General features: G+C 44.9%; 1 protein-coding gene across 3 annotated transcripts in view; it reads left to right on the plus strand.

The window, feature by feature from the left end:
• INPP5D (inositol polyphosphate-5-phosphatase D) overlaps positions 1–26579 on the plus strand; it is a 54992-nt gene that overhangs the window by 3810 nt on the left and 24603 nt on the right. For all 3 annotated transcript variants that reach the window (XM_038145976.1, XM_038145975.1, XM_038145977.1), the window contains 4 exons: positions 3135–3198; positions 23063–23213; positions 25287–25458; positions 25861–26001. In XM_038145976.1, the coding sequence (XP_038001904.1) occupies positions 3135–3198; positions 23063–23213; positions 25287–25458; positions 25861–26001 (528 nt within the window). The remainder of the gene's footprint in view (positions 1–3134; positions 3199–23062; positions 23214–25286; positions 25459–25860; positions 26002–26579) is intronic.

The following is a 26579-nucleotide window of genomic DNA, read 5'->3' on the forward strand; positions in this document are numbered from 1 at the left end:
ATAAGGAAAATGAAAAAACATGAAATTTGCTCTGAAAAAGAAATGTCATATTCTACAAAGCTCTAATATTTACTGGGCAGATCAATCAAGATCCAGCAAAAGCATTTATTATTATAATATAATAAAATGAAAGAATGATTTCATTGAAGAACTGCTTTAGAAAAACAGGGTTTGTATAAATATAGACAAGTAGGGGAGGTGTATTTGGAGAGCCTTTTAAGAGTGCCTTGACTCCTATTCTGAAACTTAGAGCAGCAGCATTTAGAGAGTGAAAGGCTGGGGAATGCTCCTCCCCCTGCACAGCTGTCCCCTACTCTGGTCACATTGCCCCATAAAAGGCAAGAAACAAAGCCCTGTTCCTCCTCCTTTCTCTGTGCCTAAATAATTTAATCTGTCAGTCTATTGACAAGAAATTGTGTCTTTTACTCACCTGGAGGGGAATGCCTGAATCCTGAAATCCAAAAGAGCCTGCTTAGTGTTCCCTGCACCTAAACTATTACCATTCCTCCAGGGGATCTTCTGTTGGCAGTTCCTCCATGAATGGCTGTAGGACTAACAACACTTCTAGAAGTGACACTCAAAGACCAGCTGCAGCTTTGGGATGCCTCTAAGAGGACCCTGCCTGTGAGATGTCCTTTCCAATGCTGTGCCTCTCTCATGGTGCACTTGGCACATGGCATCAGGCCTAGCACAGCAGCCCCGTTCAGTGTTCCAGATGCTCCAAATATGCACATTGTCACCAATATACTGTACTGCTCGTGCTGCTCTTGCCCCTGATTCAAAAGGAGAGCATGGTCAAAGGCACTGCTGCTGTGCTCTGAGAGAAAATAACCTCTTGAACTTCTGGAGTGTCTTAACAACTTGGGTCAAATATTTCTCTTTAGTGACTCCAGTCCCAAGCCTGGGACCTCCCAGGCACTTTTCTTGCTCTGGTTCAGTGTATGTTTGAGCTCCCTGCTTGTTCTGTGTTGCATTCAGCAAAAGGCTTGAAATAGTTCCTGGAGCTGTGCACAGTATACCCAGCAGAGCAGTGATTCCACCTGCATCATTAATGTGGCTCATGGGGTAAACGTGTCATGTGGGGAATGGAGAGAAGTGCTGGCAGCCCTGATCCCCTCGTTCTGGGTTAGGTCAGGAACCAGAGAGCAAGGCCTCCTGCCCTGGGTTTGTGAGAGGCAGGGTTTTTTTCCTGGAGGCAGGAGAGCAGGGGTGAGAGGAGACTGAAGTCAGTAGGTGAAATCTTGACTTTGTCTTACAGAGAGATCAGACAGTTGCTCCTTGCTTAGAAGAGACCAAGAGAGCCCTTGTGGGACCCTATCAGATCCTCTTTGCTGCCATTTTGCAGCAGATCAATGAAACTAATTTAATCTTTACCCCACATTACATTCCAAACATTACAAGCAGGTTTCTCATTTTGTGTCTGAAAGTATATTTCTTGTAGCGGTGAAGGCGGTGCTGCTGTTTATAACTGTGGGCTAACTGCTTGTATCTGAGGTCAGATTCTGGTGACAGGCCACATGAGAGTCCTCTTGCGAGCAACAGCCATTGGGCTGCTTCATTTATCAGTTTCACAATCTCCACACACACAATTGTCTCTGCTGCATGAATAATTCTGCTTAGCTCTATTTGAATATCAGCGGGAGTAAATGGTGTAAGAGAGCTGCATTGACACATAAAAACAAACCCCATACCCCTACTTGGCTCATATCCTCACCTGGCACTGATTGGTATTGGTGGAATTAGCAGTGCTGTAGCTGTCCTACAGTTGGGGATCCTATCTGTGACTTCCAGCTCTGTACCAGATGTGTGAATAAATACATGCCTGTGAAATGAGCTCTAGAAACAGCTTGAATTCTTCTGCATCCTTTGCATTAAAGCTATCAAAAGACACACACTCATGTGGATACATGACCCAATCCTCCAGACATCCTGGAAAAACTCAGCTATGATCTATAAGGAATTTATTTTCATTTCCAGTGTCTCTTTGTGACTCCTTGTATAAGGCTGCCTGAAATCCTGGCAATCTCCTTTCTCCTGTGTGGAATGATTCTGGAAGGTGTATGATGAATAGACTCACATCACAGCTCTAAGAGAGATTGGGATGTTTATTGATTTGCCTGATCTCCCCAGCTGGGGGGATGACCTCAGCCCACATTTTGTGACAATTCCACAAACAGTGCAGTGTTTCTGTTGCAACAAAGGAGTTGAGTGTGGATTCTGTTCTTTATTTTGAGAAGGAAGGGGTTGAACCTGCACCTGTTGGTGGCTCAAAGTGATATTGTATCTTTTAAGTAATTTGCAGATAACTTAAAAGATTTGATCAATCTTTTGTTGTGAGAAAGGTAAAAATATATTTTCTAATCAATGCTTCTTGGGTGAACCACACAAAGCTCAGCAGCTGCTGAGGGAGGTCAAGCTTACAGCACTGTTCAGCCTTCCCTTGGGATCCAGTGCATTGATGTGACCCTGCACTGAACACAAGACTCCTCCATCCCTCCTTAAATAAGAATCTAATTGAATTTAGCTGGGACAAAGTATTTGTTGTGGGTGTCCTACAGATGCACACGTACAGTGTGCATCCACACCAGGATGGTGAGATGGGTTTTCATTTAAACTGTTGTTTAGGATTTGTGGATGAAAACGTGCCTGGCAATAAGCTGTTGTACTGTCATTTAGCTGAAATATATAATTTGCTTTTTCCAATACAAGTCAATGCACTAGCCTTTCAGTTTACTCATTTATTGCTGATTTTGGCCCTTTGCCTTTTGGATTTCTGCTTTTTCATTTCTTCCTGAGATGCCTGCTCTACTGACAGCTAGAGCCACTTGGTGTTTTCTCTCTTTCCAGCCAGAAGCAGAGTGGAACAACTCCCTCTGAGCTAATGCTGATATCACTTTCTGCAGTGACATCTGCAAGCAGATGTTCCTGTTTCAGTGACCAGGAACACTTCAGGTTTGTGTTAGTCCACAGGCTACAGGAGAAGAAAGTAAGAAAGAGAAATGGTTTAAAACCCTTGTACATGAAGCAATCTATATGTGTCAGGATTTTTCAAGGTCTTTTCTCACAGGGAGGGATGCCATAGTGAGATTCCCTTCTGGACATGGTCTAACCATATCACCTGTGGTCTGTTCCAGGTACCGGAATTGTGTTTATACATACCGAATTCTGCCCGATAAAGAAAATAAACTAATTGTCCAGGTAAGCCATCTCTGTACTATTTGGTCCCACAAAAATGGAAAACTGCTGGTTTTCAAAGTAATTCTAACACCACGAGAAAAAAAAAAGATATAAGGAATTAAACTAATATCAGGCCAGCACAGTGCTGGTCTCCACTCCACTGCTGTGCAGATTTCAGTCTCCAGTCCATACAGCTGTGGCCATTGGCTGTGTGGCCATTGGCTGTGTGGACACACTCTTTGACACACATGCCTTCAATTCAGTGGCACAGCCATGTTTTATGTAACTGAGAAGCTCAGCAGGTGGAATAACTTTTCCCCTGAAACCAACTTCTTATTAATACATCATGGATCTTTTCAATCCGAAACTGCAGCACAGTTGCCTACACCTAGGGAATGTAAATTGAATTCTGGTCTCAGGATCCAGAAAGTACCAAGACTGAGGGCAGGAATTTCCGATGTTCTGTCTATTCCTATTTTGATTTAGGAGCCTAAATGAGCGACTTCCCCTTCCGGTGCCACTTCTCTTTCCGGTGCCACCTCTCAGCCCCTTATTTGTTTTAACATAAATAATGAAATTTCAGGTGGGGAGGGAGGCATGGTCTCCTACAGCCTCAAGAATTTGGCATGGGTTTTCAGGGCAACAGTAGGGGCTGCAGCTGACCCATGCTCTTGGCACAGTCAGTGCTGCGTGGGCATTCCCTGCTAAACAGAATGGAAATGCCCAGGCTACCCAGTCTGCCTTGCTGTTCAGAGTGGTTCTGCAATAATTCCTTCCTATTTCAGTTGACAACTAGCTTCCCACACTGTAAATCAGATTTCTACCAACTTCATGAGCAGCTTAAATGTCTCTCATGCACCATGATAGTTGTGTATTTCCTCATGTGCTTTGGGGTTCTCAGTGTTTCTTTGAGATCTCCACTAAGAGGCAGCATATCTGAAACCAGAGTAATGAGTTAGTGAGAACAGCTGTGTACTGGCAGCTTGCTTTCAGCTGTGGGCTTTTGGTAAGAATGGTGGGTTGTGTGTCCTGGGTGCACACATCCAGCTTGGCTCCTTCAAGGCCTACTTTTGGGTATCTTGGGCTGTTCTCAGGAGCCCCACTCAGATGCAGACACAGACACAGCTGTATTGCCTCCAAGGCTAACTCCAGGCTCTTGATGCTGTGCTCCAGAGGACTGTGTGCCCAGGGCCAGCCACTATGGCTCTGTTGGCCTTGACAGCTGGATTCCCCAGAGCCGTTGAGATTCCTCTGCATCACTTGCACTTCTGTTTCTGAGGAGGAACTGGCAGCAGGAGTCTATGCTGGACATGACCTGGGTCTGTAGTGCTACTATGGCATGTCACCAGAGTTCATGCCTCTTCATGGAGCACTGGGTGACACTGTGCAGAAGAATTTGTGCAGGCTCAGCTGGGTGCAAGCCTGGGACCAGAACCCAGCTGGAGCCAATAACTTGCCATTCCCACCTGGCTCCACACACTGTGCTGTAGGCTCTTTGTAGCGATACTTGATATTCCCCCATCTTCTGATATATCCCAGCCATTCTGTCCTAAAGAGCGTGTTTTGGTGCATTGTGCTGATATAATGTGGTGGTGGTAAGAGCCCAGAAGGTGACATGGTGCTTATCTTTGACAGTACCCAGAGCAGCTGCAGAGATCAGGGTCTCTCTGTGCCAGAGAGCTCACAGATGGAGCCCCACAGGCAGGGAGAGTGTTGGGGGACACCTGAGGCCCAGACAATGGGCACAACTATCTGTGTCCCACACCAGCTCTGTGGCATGGCTGGCATGGGACCCTGGCACTGCTAATGGTGTCCTTGCTCTTTGCACTGGCAGCAGTATGATGAAGGGAACTTGTGGAACCCTAATTCTGAATAACTTTGTGGTATGAGTTTGGCAACTGCTTTCTCTTTTGAAAAACAAGCACAGAAATGATCCTATGTTGGGTTTTCCCCTGTGGAAGAGGAAGAAAGGCAGGCCAGAAGGTATCTGCAAAGGCAGCCACACAGCCCCACGCTTTGTCCCTCTGTGCCCTGTGCAAGCCATGTCCCCTCCTCGTCCCTCAGCTGCCCTGCTGGCAGATCCTCTGAGAAATGCTGGACACGCAGCTTGGCCTGGAGCCTGTTCTAGCAGGACACAGATGCCATGAGTGACAGGAGAGTTTGAAACCTGAGCAGAGAGGAATGTACCTGTGTGCAGCTTCTCTCTGGAGAGCGCTGGGGCGCAGGCTGCTTACAGCACCTGCCAGTGCAGGTCTGAGCAGGGAGTTCTGTGCATTACAACCCAGGAAGATGCGAGTTGCACTTCTCAATTTGTACTGGATCCACGATTGTTTCTGCGGTGACAAAGGGCCTGTTTCCATGTATAGCTCTTGTCTGCAGAGTTCTACACGTACAGTGCTCAAAGCACTGCAGCCATAGGAAATCTTTGTTTCTCTGTGCTGCAGCAATGGGCAGCTCTCCTGCTGGATCAAGGTTTATGAACAAGAAATTTGTGAGATTCTCTTGGGTCCCATGTTGTGGTTGCAAGGGATTTCTCTTGTTCCTGTGTCACAGAATGCAGAGTGACTGTAGTGGAGTACCTTTGTAAGCTGGGTTGCCAAGAGCTGTAGGTTGAATACCAGGGGCAGGCTAAATAGAGTGCGTTGTTAACTCATGGTTTGAAGACACGACACCTCCCGCTTTGTGCTGCCTTATTCCATTTCTGAGGTAGAGGCAAATGAAGGGGGCTGGCTCCTTCTGGCAAGAGAAAGATGCAGTGAGAGTTATAATTAAGGCTCAGAGGAAAAACGGTTCTGTTCTTGGCTGCTCTTCTTGGTACAGTGTTCCAGCTGGGCCAGGCTTTTTTTTTTTTGGTTGCTTGTCTATTGATTTTTGGATAAAACAAAAAATATTTAATGTGTCTTAAAAGATGAGGTTTTTGAAAAGATTACTTTTTTGCAAGGATATAAAAGCTGTTGACTAGGATGGAATGTGGATATTTTTAAAAGTCCCATTAATAAAGGAAAGGGTCTACTAATCCTATGGAACTAGATCAGGTGTTAAATTAATACAGCAATCAGTAGATGCTTCTCATCTCTGGGTTTATAAAAATTATATAGGAAAGATTCAATACTCAATCTTGAGATTAGCCTGTATTGATGACAAATATGAGCCCTGATTATCAATGTGACCTTTTTCTTTTTTTTTTTACCTGTTCAGTGCTTCTTCCTAAAAAAAGGGCTGTCTTCCTGCCCAGATCTGGACTGTTGTCTGTCAGGAATTTTTCTTGATGACAGCTGGTTTAGAAGATCTGTCATATCACAGCTATATACACAGTGCATGTGATATGACAGCTCTCCCTCTGCCACTCTGTGGAGTTTTTTCACCCTTAAAGCTGAAAATTGCATTTTTTTTAAAGTCTTGGAGAGTACATTTCATTTTTTTTCTCAAGCCTGGTCCCACCCTAATGGAATGATAGTGTCATTTTTTTTTTGCATGGTTAAATTAACTGTTCAAGGACAGGTGGAAGAAGGGGAAGTACACATTTTTTCATGCAAAGATGCACTTTTGCATTCAGTCTGAAGAAAAAAATATTGGCACATGTGCTTCCAGTGTTTTGTGGCATGGTTTGTGATCTGCCATTAGGATTCTACATCTGCAGCAGTTAGCATGGTAAGGAATTTCTCTTGCCTCTCATATCATGATCATGGCGTTCCCAGCATGTTGATGCAAAGTGTTGTTTCAGATGGAAAAATTGGATCACCCTTTTGAAAAAGTCCAGATAAGCAATTTTGAACTTGACACCTGCCTTCATTTGAAAGACAGGAGTCTGCCAAGGAAGGCAGGAATCTCCCTCAGAATGGAAAATATGATCCCCTTCCCTCTGAATTATTATAACTTTGAAATTATGGGGCTTTCAGGCAAAGATACGAGAAAAGCAATAACAGTTCTTCACTAGAAAATGTGTATTTATATTCTCGGCCTTCTCTCGGCCGCAGGCGCTTTCCCATCGGTGCAGTTCCGCTCACAGCCAGCAGGGGCGCTGGTGGCTCCGGGCCGGGCAGGGCGGGGCGATGATTCCCCCGCGCCTGCAGGGGGCGCTGTGGCGCGGGCTCGGCCGCCGCTCTGCCCGTGGGCGGTGGCGGGAGAGAGGGAAAAGGGGCTTCCCTCGCACCCCGCCAGGGGCAGCCGGGCGGTGCCTCCAGATGGCGAAATGGCTGCGGCGGGAACCTCGGGCAGCGGCTGCAACGGCAGGGCCAGCAGGCCTCCAGGAGCAGTGAATGGAAGTGTAGCACTAAGCCCCAGTTGGTGGCAGAGGCAGACGGAGTGGGGGGTCTTGGTGTGTGCTGGGTTTTGGGCTAAAGTGCAGCAAAAAACCCAAAGCAGTGGCAGAAAATGACCAGGGCCTTGCAGTGGCAGCCGGGCTCCTGAAGGCAGCTGGGAGACGCTCCCTTGGAGTGAGGAGGAGTTTTCCCCTGAGGCACCCGAGTAGATGCGAGGGTCCTTCCCGGGGAGGCTGGGTGTTAACAAGGTCCCAGCCCCACGGCCGCTCTGACGAGCAGAGGCTCACCCACAGTAAGAGAACCAGTGAAGGACAAAGCTCCGCAGTGGCAGCGAATTCTCCCTGCAGCAGCAGCAGCAGCAGCAACGTCTCCCCTCCAATCCCAACAGCGAGTGAGATGCTGAGATCTGCCCCTCATTCCCCAGCCAAAATCTCCTGGCATTTCTGCACTTCCTAAGAGAAAGCCCCTGAGCTAACAGACTGCAGCGAGCTGCACCCTTCCTCTTCCTCCATGGCTGCATCTTTTGTCTCTCTCAAGTATCATCTTTATTATCTCTCAGGCAACAAATGGGAGAAAATTCCATGAAAGAGGAAAAAAACCGGAAAAATCCTAACCTGATACATCATCTTTTTTTTTACATTAATAGGGGGAAAGGGTTTTGAACCAAGACTATGCCTTGCATAGCACATGCTGTAAGGCCCTTCATTTTTAAATAACTTTTTCTTTGCTTTGAGCAAAGCTCTTTCACCAGCTCCAGAGTTTTGTGGATTACCTTGTTGTGAGAAGGGATCAGGAAAAGCAGCCTTCTCATGCTGTACAAGAGACTGTATCACAGTAAGAAAACCATTAATATTTTTAAAGTTACAGCCTGTCTTTCATTCCTCTTCCTCTCCCTGGGCTGTCCTAGCTGCCCAGCTCTTTGACAGAAGGCAGCAGTGTGTATGCACCTTCCTCTCCATGGGGAAACATAGGAAATATTCGTTTTGCAGTCATAGTGCCAGATCATCATTCCTGTATGCATGAGCACTTCTTGCATTTGTGCTGAAATTCACTATTTAAAAAAAATTACTTACATTTCTACTTGTTACCTGTTGTAAAGGGAGGGCCTGACCCTTTTTACTTGTGTGTTTCCTAACTTCAGAGAAAATTATAGATGCCCTGGCAGCACTGTTTTACAGTGAGTGATCATATGGCTATTTTTTTTTTCTTTTTCTGGTAATTTTCTTCTAGTCTGACATCGGGCTTTGTGCAACAGGAAACAAATAGTGCTATGTGAGCAGTTAGAAAGCAGGCCAGCAGCTGTGACTCACGGTGCCAACTGACACTAAGAGCAGATCACCAGTGTGCTCTGCGGCTCCCGGGAGGCAGGAGAAGCCCTAAACACGGTATAGGGCTTTCTGCTGAAACCCCGGTGCACTTCTAGAAACACATACTTTGAGAATTATCTTGATTTGTATGCTGTATATGGGTTGACTAAATAAGCCAGAACAAATGAGATTGTCTCTCCTGGGATGGGCAAGATGCACAATGAGGGGGTGCCTGTCCCGTCACTGTCAGCAGGACTGTGCCTGCCCCTGAGCAGGATCACTTCTGCCTTCTGTTTCTGCGTCCTGCAGGGCGGAGCTGGGGCAGAGGCCCCATCCGGTGTGCAAACCCGCTCCGGAGCGCGGGCTGCTGTCCTGCCAGCAGCATCTGATAAGAGCTGTGAGCTTAGTTCAGTTCCTGCATTCCTGGTGTCACTGCTGCTGTCACCAACGTCAGAGACACTGCCTGTGCCATTTGCAGTACCAAGTTCATTGTCAGCCCTTTGAGAGAGATTAAAAGTTTTCGTTGTTCTCTTTGTTGCCGCACTGTAATCTCAGTGTGCTGTGCTGCTCTGGCTCACGTGGCCACCAAAAGGTTTTCTGTAACAGGAATTTGTGATTTGCTCTGGACTTTGCTAATCTCTCTGTATCTGATCAAAACCTTTCTACTGGGAAATTGCTCTGGAACTGGGTGATAAAGCAAAGTAAAACGCTTCAGGTGAGGCTCAGCCATCCACCACTTAGAGCTTCTGTCACAGCTCTGGGAGGCATTTGTACCTGTGCAACACCATGGGCTGCAGTGAAGACAGGGCAGGCAAAGGTCTGCCCAAAATGCCACTTGCAGATTGCATTGAGGCTGTGCTAAGAAAAGACAATGATGAGAACGGAACAGATTTCACCTGAGTTATCTGTTACCGTGGAAAACTCACTGTGCTCATGGGACTCTGTTGGAACTGCAGGTCTGCAGAGACATTAATCAGGGTGATCACTTTTCTTGGATAGAAAGAAGGGACAAGTGAACAGCTAGAGAATACTTTTAAGCAATGTATTGAAGCATGGTTAGGGCAGCACATTTCTAGTATGTCCAATACCATAATTTTATTATATTAAGCTTCATTTTATTACCAAAAAATGTAGATGTTAAAATTTGAATGTTTTCCAGCATAATTTAATGTTGACTTTAATCAGTTTGCAAAGCACTTTACATGTAGGACTGAAAATATTTTACAATCAGGGCTTAGCAAAATCCATGTATTTCATGTTTCTGCAAGCTATCCAAATCTGTTTATACAAGCAAAATGTTTTTTCCATTCTTGCATCTGAGGTAGGAATGAAGTTAGTGCACTACACAGGTTTTGGAAAGTTGAAAGAAGCAGCATTTAATAAGAGAGCTAGGTATTTCCTGAAACATGCACATTCCTGCTACTGAATCTCTCAGTATACAGAATTCTTCATACAAACAAACCATATCCAGCTTTTGTCTAGTTTGAACCCTTTCAGAATGTTTCCAGTTTCCTGAAATATTAAAAAAAATAATAATTCAGAGAGTGTGATTTAAATCAACTTAAAGTGATATTATTTTGTTTTTCAACATTCAGAAAATGTAACCAGGTATTTGGAAGCTAATGCATACCATGAAGTAAAATCCCTTTTCCTTTTATCTGGATGTGCTATCAGACAAAATCTCCCTCTAAAGAGTGAAATGCAAATGCATGTCATCAATTTCTTTCACTGTTTGCCCTCTAATAATTGTGTTATGTTGTAAAGCCTTCATCACACTGAAAAAAAAATGAAAATTGCAAATAGCCAATCCTTGCTGAAGGTACAAAGCAGCTTCCAGGAGCTGCAAAATCCTTCCAGACTCAGAAGATAAGGGTTAGAGCTGTTATACAGTAAGCAGTTTAACAATTACTGTTTTAGAAGAGTAATTGTTTCACCTGTTATCCTTTGGAAAAGCTTTGAACCACCCAAAATCACACACCCAGCAGCTCTCTCCTACCCTGCTGGATCTTTCCCCCACTCTGTAACAAGAGCTTGGGTGTGCAAATAATCGAGTTACAGACAAGTATAACCCTGAGATGAGCCCCTGGGACACACCCACCTCAATGTCTCCTAGACTAGCAAAAGGAACATTTTCCTGAAATTTTGAAATTCCTATGGCAGACAAGAAAAAACTATTGAAAACTTATGCAACTAACATTATCAACAAGCAAATACTCTCATTTTGCAGTAATTTGATGGATATTAGCTTTAATGTTATCACATATCACAGTTACATATTGCTCAATCCATTTGATTGTCTTATCCTTTATATATTTGTTTTTTGACACTGGCCAAATGCCAGGCACCCACGAAAGCCTTTCCTTCACCCTCTCCTGCTACAGTTGGGCAGAGGAGAGGGGAAAAAAAATTTAATGAAGGGCTCAGGAGTTGAGATAAGGACTGGGAGAAAACACTCTACAGGCAAAACAGATTCAAATTTAAAGGTGTAAGATAAATTTACTATTAACAGAGCCAGAGGAGGATAATGAGAAGTAAAATAAACCTAGAAAACACCTTTTTTTCTTTCTCAGCTCCTCCCTTTTCCCACCTACAGCACAGGGAGACAGGGCATGGGGATTTTGGTCAGTTTGTCACCCAAGATCTTTTTCTGTTCACTCAAGGAGAGGAGTTTTTTCTCCATTATGCCCTCAGGTCCCTCCCACGGGAGACAGTTCTCCATGAACTTCTCCAGCGTGGCTCCAATCTCACGAGCTGCAGTCCTGCCAAAACTGTTGCAACATGAGTCCCTCCCACAGACAGTCTTTCCAGAACTGTTGTGGCGTGGGTCACTTGTCCATGGGGTGCAGTCCTCAAAGGACAGGCTGCTCTAGCTGGGAAGCAACTAGAAATGTTTTATATTTCCAGAGACTTCAGGTGAAGCTTCATAACTCAATTTCTGGTATTCAGGAAGACAACAGATCATTTCCCTCTCAGTGCTGTGGTAATGAAATGGTGTGTTCTATTGCTTCTGTGCTTTGAGGGATGATGGGCCACAGAGGAAAGTGCTCATTTACAGGCAACTCTTGAGTTGTTTTTCTCAAAGAAAGAAAAATTATTATTATTATAATATTTTTGGTGCTGTGTGAGGCATTTTGTCCTGATCATTTAAGATAGGAATGAGTCTTGGAAAACAGTGATATTAGATTTGTTTACAATGAGTCTTATGACAAATATCACTGTCACTACAAAATTGTTTCCACACTCCATACTGACAAGGAGATGCCCTTTCTTCAGAGATCTACCTTGATTTGCTGATGGGATGGATCATTGCAGGCTGCATCCCTCTCCATGAAGACAAGGAACTCATCCAGCACATCACAAGGGCCACATGGGCTGCAGTTAGATCTCATTGAGTCAGTCTGCGCTGCACCCCTGGGGAATGGGACCAGTACAACCTACACGGCCTGCAGCACATTGCTGACATAAGTGTAAAATGTAAAGATACAATCACCTTTGAATATCAACTGAAAGTATTGTCCGGGTTGCACTTGTTCTAGGTAAACAAGTCTGGGTCTGCTTCACCAATACTCTTCAAATTTACTTTTTGGTGATTGAAGTCATTACAGCTTTTAAATTAAATTTAGCGTTCTTGAGTTTTCAGACTGCTGCATAAATGCATGCAAGGCTTGATTTAAAATGACAAAATAGTTTAGGGAAATGAAACAGACTTTAGTAAAGATAGCTCAGACTCAGTTGTTTCAGTCCCTCTGAAAGGATGAAGTCACCGTGCAGCTTTTGGTTGTTCCCAGACCTTTGCCCAGCTGTCTGACTTCTTATGTCTTCAGTTTGTACTTCTGTCAGCTTTCAGTCTTGGTTCTCCTCTGAAAGTCTTAACTGGTTGAGGTCTGTTCCATCCCAGGGTTCTGAAGCTGTCCCCCTGCAGTATTTTAAAAGTCAACATAGAGCACATCTGGGTTCAGCAAACCCCATGGGTGAAGGATGGTGAAGCTCACTGTGGGCTGAGGTTGCTGTTAGCAGACTTGTAAGCCTGAGTTAAAATTTCCAAGCAACTCTGCATTAAGCCTCATTCTCCAAAACTTGATGGGGCTGTAGTGACCTGTGCTGTTTAACAGCCTTCGTATTAAGTGTTCCTTGTGATCAGACATCGCAGGAGCCACAGGCAGGCACCGGTTGCTCACAGAGGCACTGGATAGCCTGTTGTCATTGTACATTCTTGTACATGCAAACCCAGAAATCCTGAGTCCAATTTTAGGGGCCAAAGTGTAACAAAAAATGCGTAACGTCCACTATTTTTATTCCACAAGTGCGGTTCAGGGGAGAACATAAAAGGAGAGGGTTGGAACGGTGTTTACTTTCTCATTTTAGTTTTGTGGTTAGTTTTGCTAAATTATGGTGCTCCTTCAGGCTGGGTTCTGTATCTGTGCAGTCAGCAGCTATGGCTCAGGGCTTCTAACTGATTAGGAGTTTGCAATAACTGAATGAAATAAAGGACAGCCTCTTGAAAGAAAGGACAAGTGGTCATCCTTGGTGTCTCAAACATAGTAATCAGTTGCTGTAGCTAAAGCCTGAGAAATTCTGCAGACTGAAGACAGGAAATTGTAACTAAGGCTTCTACCCTTACTATGCATTGCTTAGGGGTTTGAATTATGCAATCCCAGAAAATTATGCAGTACAATGTGGTGCATGCAGCTGCTTCCCATGTACTTTCTGCCTGCATTGCTTTGTTTGAGCAGCATATCTTCAGTAAGTATTAATCTTAACCTTTTTAATTTTAAATTTTTCCTTTCCCACTGGATAGTTTATGTAATTTATGCATATTTAGTTCTTGGTGACAGTTGATACTGGGATTCATTCAGCCAAGAGGACAACAGGGAAAGCAGAGAGCTGATTATGGATCCTCCACTGTCTGCTGCACAGGTTGGAGAAGATCCCCAGGAGCTCAGCATAAGACTGATGTGGGCTGAGGGATCCTGCCCAGCTGTGCATACACAGCCATTGTGGGCATGTCTTCACCTGTTGCAGGGAAAAGTCCTTTCTCCTAGGACTCCGAACACCACACACGGTTGCCTGGGTACATATTTATTGCCTTCTACAGAGGGAAAAGCTGAATGGAGCTTGGGAACTTCCACAAGAAACAAGTAACCTGCAACAGTTCTCCCAGTCCAGCTAATGCCAGCGGAGAGCACTGACAGAATCACAACAATGACCTCCACTAAGTGCCTTCAGAAACAATGACTGTGGTACATTTGCTGCCTTGGGTACCTTGATAGCTCTTGGGGACCCACGTTTTCAAGCTTATCTTAGTAAGGACTAGAGCTAGATACTTTATGAAGAACTTAAAATGGAAATTTTCATTTGCCTTCAAGTGTTGAAGCTCTTCAGTGGAAAACCAAAAAGCTCAAGGCTTGTGATAAAATCACAAAAGTTCTTAAAAGTAGCATACTCCAAAACTTTTACTTAAATTCCACCTACACACTACAGAAGTGCTAGAAAAAAATGCACCAGATCCTCATGGATCTGCAGTCCTTGCTCATTCACCATCAACTCATCTGACTTGCACCCTGTAACTAAATTTAATACCAGTCCTTCATGTTCCATCATGGAACTGTACTGTTGTTTGCTTTTTGTTGATGTAAGTCTTATTTATTATAACACAGAGAAATGCTGAAAGGGTTGTTTGTTCAGCAGGGTTCTCTTGGTGCTACAAGCTGAATCGTTGTACGCTGTATTGGTAAAATCTTTTTTGAAGGCCAGAGTTTGAATGGTTTATTTAGTATGAAGAATGTGAAGAACTATCCCAAGTACATGGTCTTGGTGCTTTCTAGAATTGTTGGTGTTCTTCCTGGCTTCTATCTAACTATATTAGTTGGATATTTGGCAATTAACATATTTTTATGTGAACCATGGAGTGCTGGAGCAGAGTGGAATGGGGTCTTTAAGTAGGATCTGAGTACATTGGTTTTATGATCTATGTCTTTATCATGTGTGGAGAATGCCAATTCAAAAGACTTCTATAAATCCTTTACCTTCCAGAAGGTCTAATACCTTTTTCTTTAGGATGTAGAATTTTGGCAGGGAACTTGAGATAAAAATCTGGCAGCCAGTTATACTCTACTGAGAACTCCTTTCAATATTCCTTTCCTCCATCAGACTCTCCTAATTTGTAAATGTCCCAATTCTGCCATGGGAGCACTGCTTACCTGTGAACATGACTAGTCTTTGGGCTGCCAGAACGAAGCCTGGATGGGATCACAGAGAGGAGAACTCTTGCACAGCCAGAAGAGATCAACAGTGACAGATATGAGAGTCAGGACCCTTTTTAGGATTAACTGCAACTGGGCTCACATTCCACACATGGGGAACATGTTGAAACATCTGAAACGTTGAAGCATTTGAAATTAAGAATGCATTGTGCTTCTCAAGCCCTTTCTGTGACACCGCACATAGGAAAGAAGTGAAATGGCCTTTCACAAAATTGGAAACCTGCAGCATTCCCATTTTTTCTAAATTTTTATAAGAACTGAATTGTGATGCAGTGTGAGTAATTAATACATGGAGTATCTTAAGTCAGTATAATGCTTAAAGAAATGGAGCTTGTGGTAGTATGTACTGGGATCCTTCAGTTGCACTGGAGGAACAGAGGATTGTTTTATAGGATTTTTATTAGTTTTATAGGATTGATAATACAGTAATCTTTTTTTTTTTCCTTTTTTATCTCAGGGTTTTTGGTTTTTTTACGTCTGATTTTCAGCCAGGATCACAAGCTAGAAGTAATATATACTTAGTTGTTATTAAATTGTAATTCCTTGTTTCCTTCTATGAATCATCTCTTTCAGAAATTCTGAATCCCTCTCTCCCAGAACTCTATGAATTCCATGACTTTCACCCAAAGTCTTAAAAGGTCTCTGTAACAGAAGTGACATGTGTTAACAAACCTGAATATCAGGACCAAACCAAATATGGAATGAGAAAAAAAGCCTCCATTGTCTCTCACCTTGGAGGAGACAGCAACTGTTTGCCTTCCATTCCCTCCAACATTCTTCAAGGTGTACTTACACTGTGCTGCTATTCTTCACAAAATTTGTATGATCTTCTTCCAAATGAGGAAGTGCTGCTCTGGCCACCCACCAGCATCCTCTGCCCATGTTCCCTAGATTCCTCCCCTTTCCTCTTCCCTCATGCTTAGTTCCCTGGCAGAGGCCCTCTTGCTGAGCTTTATCCAGCAGCAGAACTCCCTTGTCAGCCCACAGATTCTCACCTCTTATAAAAGTTCATTTCTTTATTGACCCTCTAGGTCTCAGGAGCCCTCTTTTCCTCAGGCACACACTTGCTTCTCTCCCTCTGTGCTCCTAGGTAGCTCCATTTCTTCCAGGTCCCAGGTGTTGCATTCAAATTAGAGTACATTTCTGAGTGGCTTATATTTTGGAAAGTAGCTGTTTCTCCCAGCTGTGATTCCTGCCTATGATCCCATTTTTGTGAAATGCTCCTGAAACTTAGCAAAAGATTCGATCTAAAAATAAGACAGGTTTGCTAACAAAATGAAACACAGCCAAGTTGCTAAAAAACGCTTAAAAAACAATTTACCAGGAATTCCTTAGCTCTTAGGTTCACTTCTTTACTGAAATACAAAAAGCTTGTCTACACGAGAGCCAAATATCAATTTAAAAATGCCACCTAGACTTCCTAGCTAGCAGACAGTCTTGAAAACAACTTTTTTTCCAAACCTCAAAACATAATTTTTTTTTTCAAATCTCAAAGAAGAGAAGCATTCCTGCCAGCCTTTCTTACCACAGTAGAATTGACCTGATTTACTGCTTCTATTTAAGCTGGTGGGTATTTGCAAGAATTTTGTAACTTTGAAAACTTATTGCCAGTTACTAAAATGCCGATATATGTACTTAAGTACCTGTTTTAAGGTACTCAAGTTTGAAAAATTTGGCCTCAAGCAATATAACCAGATGATCAGTTTCCTAGTTCCTCCTTGTGCCTTGGCGCAGGAAAGGAAAACACTTCCTCTTCCTTCTGAGGGCCCCAGACTTCCTGTGCCATCTATTTATACAATTGTTGTAATGAACCCCAAGTTAACCAGTTCCTCTCCTAGTTTAGCATAGGCTTTACATCTTTTTACTTCAGGTATTTATAATCCACTTGCAACTTCTCTTAAAGTCACGTTCACAGCTGCTCTTCACTAAACCTGTGTCTGGAGTGTCTTTGGCAAGGAGTTCTGTTGGCCAGATGGCATTACTTGAATACACCAGATACAAAGGAAGACCAGTTTATCTGGTCAACAGCCATACAAAAACCTATTGAAAAGTCCAGGTGGTTGAATTTGGAAAGGGGATTACAAGATATAACCAAAGGCTAGTGATTGAAGGCATTAGTTGTACCTGTCCTCATGAAATGAACAGCCTAGAAGCCAGTTCAGCAAGAAAACAAGAGCAAGTTGTAGCCAGTTGTGCTCAGCCATTGTACTGTGAGGATAGAGAGGACTGGAGGAAATTTAAAACTAGAAGGACATGCAGAATCAGGAGCAGGCTCTGGGGGACAGGAGACACCAAGACATCCCATGGGAAAGAAGGTTCACAGCTGAAAGGGCTGGAGTCAGAAGTGGAAGGTCTGAAAGTCGTGGTTTGGGATGCAGTTGAAGTGGCAGGGCTGCTGGTGAAAAGCATGGTCATGTTCAGCCTTACCCATGCTCAAGGGTTCTGGATCTGGATAAAGGAAGCTGGGAGATTTGCAGAGGGCTTCCCGTAGTCACAGAGTTTGGAGTGGCCGGAGGCCTTGCAGGAGTCTGAGCCCAGTGTTGCCCTGGTTTTGGGCTGAGGCAGGGTCAGACACTTGCTCCCTGGCTGTGAGGAGTGCCTGGGTGCATGGCACTGCTGTCCCTCGGGACCTTGCAGCACCTCTGGTTGCCATCTTTTTTAGAAGAGAATTTAAAACTTGTAAGACTGCTGCTGAGACATCCCCAGGCTGTCCCTTTGCCAGACCATACAAGTGCCTTTCTTCTGAGCTTTCTGTGTGAAACTCATTTTCCCACTCTTCAGTCTTTCTTGGAAATTTTCCTTGGGACTTTCTATGGTATTTTGTAAGTACCATAGTTTATGGCACTTACAAGTTCCATAAGAATTGGTGCCCCAAACTGGCCACAGCAGTCCAGCTAAAGCTTTATGGAACTAAGTACAGCAGAAGAATTTCTTCTGCATCTTGTCTGACACTCTCATTAATAGATTTTGGAGAGACTTCTGCTTTGGATGTAGCTTCCCACTATAAAATTGCTGCTCAGTCTCTGATTCACTGTTCTCCAGTGTGCTGTGTACAGCTCTGCTGTTTTGTGGGCTGTTCCCTAAATTGCATACATTTAATAGGTGTTTTCTTTCCATATGTTGTGGCTGCCATCAGTACAAAGCTGAGGTGCCAGTGGGGATGATGGAAGAATCCCCACGGAAGGAGAGCCTGCCCTCCTCACCTCTCGGGTGTCACATGAGCCCTGTGAGCACGTTTCTGGGGATGTGGTGTGTTGCCATGGAGATGACACTTGCCATCTCCGTTTATAATGACTTGAAACAATTCACTGTGCAATTAAAACAAGATCTATCCTGTGATAACCCTGAGGAAACAGTTACTTAATAAATGCAGGCAGGGGGGCGGGAAGTGGATTTCATTGTTGGCTCTGCTGGGGTGGCTCCAGCTTGCTCTGTGCTGCCCCATCCTGCTTTGGTTTGTTCACAGTGCCCTGTTCTGCCTCTGCTTCCTGTCTCAAAATCCAGAACAAGCTTGTGTAAAGTTTAGGCTACATTTTGCCTCACTCCTGTCACCCAGTGCAGTTGTCTGGAGGATGTTTATTAATAGTTTACCATCAATCCAGTTTTTGGTAATGTGCTCCGCAACCATCTACAGCCTGACTCAATACCCGTACTTCATTATCCACCGCCACTTTTCCTTCCTCACCTATAAACCTTTGCCACGAGTTCAAGTGGGAAGAAAGCAGATGTCCTAGGAGATGTCCCAGATTTGGGCTGCTTTCCTCATTTGCTGGCAGAGACCAGCCCTCAGTGGAGTCATCCAGCAACCTGTGCACTCACAGCAATGGTACTGAACCAGACTTTCTGTGTTCAACTGATGCTGCTCAGGCATCATCCCTGCAGTTCCAGGCAGCGCTGGCTGGAGACACACCACAGCCTCAGTCGTGGTCCTCTTGCTCTGTGGCTGGGAGCAAAATAATGAGCTGTTGGATTTGGAGGGGCTCATGCAGCACAGGCAGTATCTGAGTGCCTTGCACTTGTGTGCCAAACAACATGACTGTTGTCTGTCATATAGGCTTTGTTCTCATCCCCTCACCAAGGGGAGAAACCGGTGCAACAAAATCTTGCTTTTACTGTTCTCTCTCCCATTTCAAACAATGTACAGTGTTTGCTGTGCCTCTGTGCAGAGGGAGGCAGCACAAAGCAGGGTACCCTGCTCTCTTGTGGGGAGTGGGGATGTTTGGGGGCTGTTTGAACTGGGAGGAGCTTGTTTCATAGTGCAGGCAAAAGGCAAAGAGGGCAGCTGGGCACGGCTGTGTGTTGGAGGGGTGCAGCCATTCCCATACACTTCCTCTGTTGAGGTCCTTGCAAATAATAACAATTATAATACAAAAGTAAATTAATGAAAACAATCAAATTATTTTGCTTTCAGACTTTCATGATAGCTGAGGTGATGTGTAGCAAGGTGGTACCACTGCCTTTTGTGGTGTGGGGAAGGACCCTTGAGCACCCCCACCATGAGAGTGTGCTGAGCAGCTTTGAGGCTGCCCATCCTTCCCTCTGTACTTGGCCATGGCTGATCAGAGCTCCTGACCCTGCCAGTTCTCCATGTTCTTATTTCAGCTCTCACCTATCTCTGCAGCTGCTTGGGCCACATGTTCAGCCCTTTGCTGAATTCTGTCTTAAAATATGGAATGCTGTCCTTTATTTTACTGTGTGCCATAGGGAGTTAGTCCTTTTCCTCCTGACTGGACTTGTGGAAGATGGGCTGTCAGAGGAGCTGGCACTGCTGGAATGGAGGCTGCTTCTCTTTGGAAATGACCATCTGGACTCAGATGCATGCAAAGCCCAGCTTCTTGACATGGCCACAAATTCCACTTATCCTTGAGGGTGGAGAAGGGGGGCTTCATCAAGAAAGGTGGCTGGGTGCAGTGGGCCAAGTTAAAAAAGTAGAAGGGGTGTGTAACAGCAGTGTCTCTCTGCTCATGTGTGCGTCCAGCCAGGCTGCACGAGAGCTAGGGCTGATGACCATGCCAGGGAATTTGAGGTGAAACACAGGCTTTGGACTATGCAGTGAGTGAGAGGAAGGAGGCCTGTTGCAAAATGCTCCTTCTTCTGCTTACTACAGAGACCAGGACAGTTTCAGAGACTGAACTATCCTTGGCAGCAAAAAGTGCTAATTCAGCCTTTCCTACCACTTCTATCAAGACTCCATTTGGCCTTAAAAGTGCTGTTCATGACTGTCTGTCTTCCTGCAGGCACCCTGGGAGAGCAGGAGCTGAGGGGCAGAACAAGGCTGAGAAGACAGTGTTTGGGCACTGAGGGTGGCAGGGATGCTGTGCAGTAACAGGACAGGGGCCTTCAGGCACAATCAGGGGAGACTGGGGGAAGCAGGCAGGTGGTGAAGTAGCAAAGGAGGAGTTTGGAAAGAGGAGGAGCAGAGTAGGCTGCAGTGATTCCAGAGGTGAGAGAGCACCGACAGCGAAGCTTTTCTCCTACAGGGATGCACATGGCAAACCCTGACTCTGTTTGTCCTTGATGTGTTTTAGGGTCTCTGTGTGTGCTCTGATGGTGCTGTTTTCCCAGATGCCCTTTGGAGTAGCTTAGGGCAAAGCAAGCCACTCAAAGCCTTGTTCCTCATTGCTCCAGCCTGTCTGTGGGGTGTGCAGGTGGGCAGAAGGCAGCCCAGGCAGGGTAATCCAGAGGGTGAAGTGTGGGTAACACTGCCATGGGCAGGTCACAGAGGCTGACTGTGCTGCCACCCTGCCACCAGAGCTGCTACCAGTGCCCTCTGGGCTGGGGGGGGGGGTGGTGCTGGACAATGAACAGTCACAAAAATGGGGATTTCAGAGAAGAAGGTACTGCTTGCAAGATGAACAGAGAATCATGGAAGACTGGTTGAACTATTCCAGGTCTGTTCCAGTGCAGCACTGTGACTTCAGGATCCCTTCATATAATGGATTAGAGTTGTTTTTTCTTGATGCTTTTCCCTGATTCCCAACCTTCACACTTGGCACCAAGAAGCAGAAGAGTCTAGGAGGACCCAAACACTGTTTGCATTAATTGGTGTAAATGAGAAGTCATTCTGAATGTGCAGAGTCTGTGCTGCTCTAGAAGAGCAAGATTTGGCCTATACTGGGTAGGATCATGAGATGTTTTAACCAATCATTTGTTTCAACATCTCTGGCCTCACAAAAATGTAATCCAGTGCTTGCCCAAGCATTGCCTTCATGCTGAACATGACATTTTCCAGTGTATGAGAATAATAAATCTTGTTAAATGCAGGAGCAGTTATGTGGAAGACAGAAAAAGAGGCTTTACAGGCTGAGCTCTCAGAAACATCACCCATGTCTGTTGTGAAAATGTGCCTTGCTGAGCCTTTAAAGACATTCAGGTGTAGCTAAAAATGAAAGGTATTTTTAATGGCAGGCCTGAGGGCACTGATGACTTCAAATGCAGTTCACTATTGAAAGCACTGTCCTAATTTCTGGCCTGAGATTTTATTCTTTAGGAAAAGTTAAAAAGAAATCTTGTTGATGCTAGGACTCACTGAAGACATTTTCCTGTGTTCTGCTGTGGTTTTTGCTCACATCTTGCCATTTAATTTCTTGGATTTTCTACATTCACCTTTCATATAAAAAAGTTCACAGAGAACAAGAAACTGAGCAAAGACGAATGGCAAGTAAATAAGCTTGTTCAAACATGTATTGAAACTTTGTATGTGTTACTTTTTACCAGCAATCATTGCAATCCCAAAACAAATTTAAACACCCTGCCTGTTAGTCAGAGGCAGAATGTCTGTGTAACACGTTATGTCAAATCGGAGTCACAGCTTTAATTCCTTACTAATTAACCATGTTTCCTATGCAAAATCTAGTTTTATGCATGCAAAACAGTGCCAGTCAAGCCTGCCGTTGGGGTGATCAGGTCTTCTTTCAGATTGCCCAGCTGTGAGCAGTTCCCAGTGTTGATCTTTTAAATCAAGCACAATAGCCTTGTGGGGATAGAAAACAACTGCTCTCTACCATTCTGTCCCCGCTTCTTGATCTTTTAAGGCAGATATAGACAGGGCCCTTTTGGTTTGGTTTCTGTGGGAAGACCTTTTGTCCAGAAGGAGCACCCTGCTAGGAAGAGGGTGCCCCAAGGAGAGGGATCAGAGCTTTGGCTGTTTGTTGCTGTAGCCTTGGGATTGGATGGTACTTCAGCGCAGTTAGGAAGGTGATGCAGGGTCCTTTCCCTTGGTCAGAAGGTCTGTACTGAACCATGAGAGACCGTGTCTGTCTTTGGCAGGGTCTGTGGTTGAAGCAAGGGGGAGAGCTGCAGGGATAGCAGCTGTTTCTGCCGGCAGAGTCACTATGCCAATGTGTGGCTATAATTACACTGAAGCTTTGGCTCTGAACACCTCTAAAACCTTATCCCTGTGTTTGGCCTCTGTGGATAACCATTTGCTGAGATTAATGGCCAGGGTGTGCTTGAGACAGGTTTGGTCACAGAATTCAGCTGGCCCACACAGTCATGCCATGTGCGTTTGCAGTCCTTGCCACTCTCTAAACCTCCATCCCAGCATTTCTGTGTGGGCGGCACCTTGTTTCATTTGAACCCAGTTCTGAGCCTTTGAATCCTGGAAGGGATGCCAGTGTCTGGATTTAGCCATGTTTACCTTGCAATTTCACAGAAAAATCTTCCTGGATACCACAAAATATAACACAGTCTATGGGCTTTGAGCTCAGTAAAGGAGAGAACACAAAGATTAATCCAGGAGAATTATTTGTTTTTAAAATCTTCCTTTCCTGTGAAGCCAATCACCCTGAACCCAGTGAGAGGGCTCTTCCATTTGGCTTCAGTGAGTCTTTGAGGTTGGTGTCTGTGCTGACTCTGGCTGGAACAAGTGAGCTTATCTGTTTGTTTGTTTTGCATAGAGCCTGTGGTCAGATGGGCAGCAAGAGCAGGGCAAGTTCTCTTCTGGACAGCAGCAGTGGCTTTTTCCTCTCTCTATGACTTTGTTTTTCCTTCTGCAAGGGGCAGTGTTTGTGTGGAAATCCCATGCCATGACTGCCTCTGTGTTTTGTTTCAGGCATCAGAGGGTGTTCCTGTGAAGTATTTTCAGAACCTGGAGGAACTGATAGAGTATTACAAGAAGGAGAACATGGGTCTGGTATGGCACCTCAAATATCCAGTGCCACGGGAAGAGGAGGAGGCTGCTGATGAACTGGAGGAGGACACTGGTAAGAAACCCATGATGTGACTTGGTGATGCAGACCCTTGACTCATACCTCTTGACAGGAGAAGCATTGCAGGCAGGAGATTAGAACATGTTGTGCCATAAAATAGAGCAGAGCATAAAGAGGCCTGAGCTGGCGAGGCCCTGTGGCAGTGAACCCTCATGTCTCCTGTGGTATGGCACCTGAAGCACTAGTTTAGCTCACCTGAGGGAATACACTGAGACCCTCTGTGGAAGTATACTGCATCTGGTGTGGGGGTGGTTAATCTGGTGTCTTTATCTGGACTCCAACTGTTTATGTCCAGCCATCTCCCAAACCTCTGCACTCTCTCCTTGTCCTGCATCTGTAGGGCCTCTCTCAAAACAGAGATGCTCCCTTGGGGCTAGAAGCACATTTCTCTCTGTGCCATGCACCTGCAGCTGCTGAGAGGCACCTGAAACCCCTCAGCTGCTCTGCTCTAGGGGACATTTTTGACAGTCCAAAGCAGAGGGCACGGCTCTGGCAGTGGCAGACAGTCTAACTCCATTTACAGAGGCAGGTGTATGATGAAGAGGTGTGATTGGCATCGTCCCAACTATTTTATATCAAATGCCACTGTGGGTTTCTGACACTCATTGGTCTCAGACAATTCCTTGGATTTATCCTGGATCACCTGTTGGATATGTCATAGTTCTCCTAGAGGAAGGTCATGTCCACAGAGCATCCTTCCTGTCCTTTCTGATGTCTGTCTGGAAATGATAAGCACTGCAATCAGACTTGTCTGAAGGACACAATCCCTGGGACAGACAGACAAGCCCTGTGAACCAGGGCTGACTGATGTTCCTGTGCAACCCAGAGTCTGTGTAACCCTTTGAAGGAATCCACCGTATATCTAACAGGAGCTGGAAGATTTTGGTATGCAATTTTCTGGAAGAAATAGAACAAAATTTTGCAAAGCTGCTCAGGAAAGATGTTCCTGGCTTTTTGCCAGTTGTACTGAGTGTCCACCTCCCAGGGGAGGAAACTACAGCAAAAATAATACAGAGAGAGGCAAGCAGCAGGGAATGAAGTTCTATCCAAGACTAAGAGCCTTCAGATGAAGAGAGATTAGGATTGGTCTGGGCTGCTCATGTACAGAATTTAGTTTTGTTAAGGCACTTTGTGCCATCATGGTGGAGCCGTGTAGGGCCTACAGATGTCTGATCATCTTAGATGTGAAACTGCAGATGTGGAAGATGAGCACCCTGCAGATTAACCACCTGTGGCTCAGGGCTGTGGTGGCTCTGAATCACAGTAGCGGCCCAGAAGCAGCGGGTCAGTCCTGGGGGGTTTTTTGTAATGCAAATTCCACCATTAGGAAATAACCAAACAAAACCTCACAACTCAACCAGCTACAATGCAACATGTGTAATAAACTGTTGGAGCAATTGGTATGAAAGAAAGGTAACCATCGTTGGGATCAGTGGAGATGAACTCACTCTTCTCTCAGGAGAGTGAGATATGATGAGCAGCAGGAAAATCCTTTTTCCTTCCAACTCAATGTCCACAAAACAAGGCAGGATATTCAGCCCCTATGCACTGGGGGTCTATTTTCTTCATCTCTATTTGGTTACTTTTGCCATTCACTTCTTTCCATTAGCAGTTTCTGGTGCTCCTTCCATCATGTCCCTCCATCCATTCTGCCCCAGTAGCAGATCCCCATGGTAATGGGAATGACATGGGTGAGGTATAGCTATGTTCTCTAAGCATTATATTCAACTTAACAAATTAACCTTCACAGCTGCTGTGCAGATGGGAGAGTCAAAACTGGCTGGGGTTCACTGCAGGCAGAGACAGAGGCATGTGCTGCCTGCACGTGAGGTTCAAGCCTGACACTTCATCCTGCTGCTCTCACACCACTGCCATCTCTGGAAACACAGCTGGGCCAGTGCTGAGCCCTGAGCTTCCCAGCTCTGACATCCCTCCACAGACCTGTCAGAAGAAATGGCTTCTGCAAAGACTGCCCCTGCAGGGTGGGCTCTGCCCTGCCTGGGGTGAGGGACAAGAGGTCCAATTTCCGTGCCGGAATGACTGTGCCTTTCCTTTCCTTCTTGCTAGACCAGGTACCCACACCTCCTGTCCTGCCCCCGCGCAACATCCTCATGGCACTGCCGAGCAGTGAGACAAAGGAGGTCTCTTCTCTCCCCGAAAACTCACGGGTGGCAGACGTGAATAAACTGTCCCTTTCTGAGACACTACTCCAGCGACTGCAGTACCAGGACACAAGCAGGTAAGGAAGGGCAAGTGACAGGGCTGCTGAACCAGCCTTCAGCCCAGTTCTGTGCTTGCTGGGCCTCTGTATTTGGAACAGCTGAGGAGCTGTTTGATTCAACAAAGATTACTCCTCATTTATACTACCAAATAAAGAACAGAATCAGATCAACAGTGCATTGACTGCTGTTTACAGTCCAGCTGTTGTCTAGAAAAAGTACATTTCTGAATTATTAAAATCACCCATACACTTTCTCCACTGAGGTATAGTTTTCTAATATAAAGGATGAGTAATATCTGGGAGAACTTGGTTTATTAGCCATGTGCCTAAACAGTGGGAATTTGAGAAAAGTAAGAAAGCTGTTTGATATTTGGGAGTAGAGAGAAGAGCTGGCTTTTGACCTGTCTGTTTACTTCACAGTGTCTCTGATGAGCATCTTAAACTCATCCAGGATTACCTGCGAGTTCACATCATCAGTGACTTTGAGATGGTGCAGACTGGCTCAAACAATCTTCCTCAACTGAAGAAATTACTTACAGCTCTTTGCAAAGGACTCTTCAGGTAACTAGAAGCTGGTTTTCAGAGTGTAATGCAGTAACACTGTAGTCTAACAAAGGTTCCACATGTATGCATTCAGAACCCTCATTTCTGGCATAGGAAATTGCCTTGCCCTCAAAACCAGTATATTTAGATGTCATGACCTGTGATTCTGGTCCAGAGATATGAAATCCATATAGAAGAGACAGCTCTGACAATCATGTTTTCTTCTAGGTGGTTTCAGACAGCAGAGTACTATATTTTATGCTTTGTTTAGGAAGAAACAAAACAAAAAATGCACTAAGCGATTAACTGCATAATTTGGTAATGCATAAATGACACCCACAGGATTGTCAAGCATGAGCCATTTATGGAAACAAGCACAAATTAGTGTGTAACTAGATTTTAAACACTGATTTTCCTTCCCACAAATGCACTGTGAACTTGGAGTGATTCCACTGATGTCGGTGCACGGCAGCTGAAATGAAAAAGGAAAAAGCCTAGACTTTTGACTCTACAAATTTTACCTTTCCTGTTTGTAGACCTTCCATGTCACAAATAGAAAAGCTGTGACAGGGTGCTAGAACATTGCAGAGTTCCCT

This window comes from Motacilla alba, chromosome 9, assembly GCF_015832195.1.
Source record: "Motacilla alba alba isolate MOTALB_02 chromosome 9, Motacilla_alba_V1.0_pri, whole genome shotgun sequence".
NCBI lineage: Eukaryota > Metazoa > Chordata > Aves > Passeriformes > Motacillidae > Motacilla > Motacilla alba.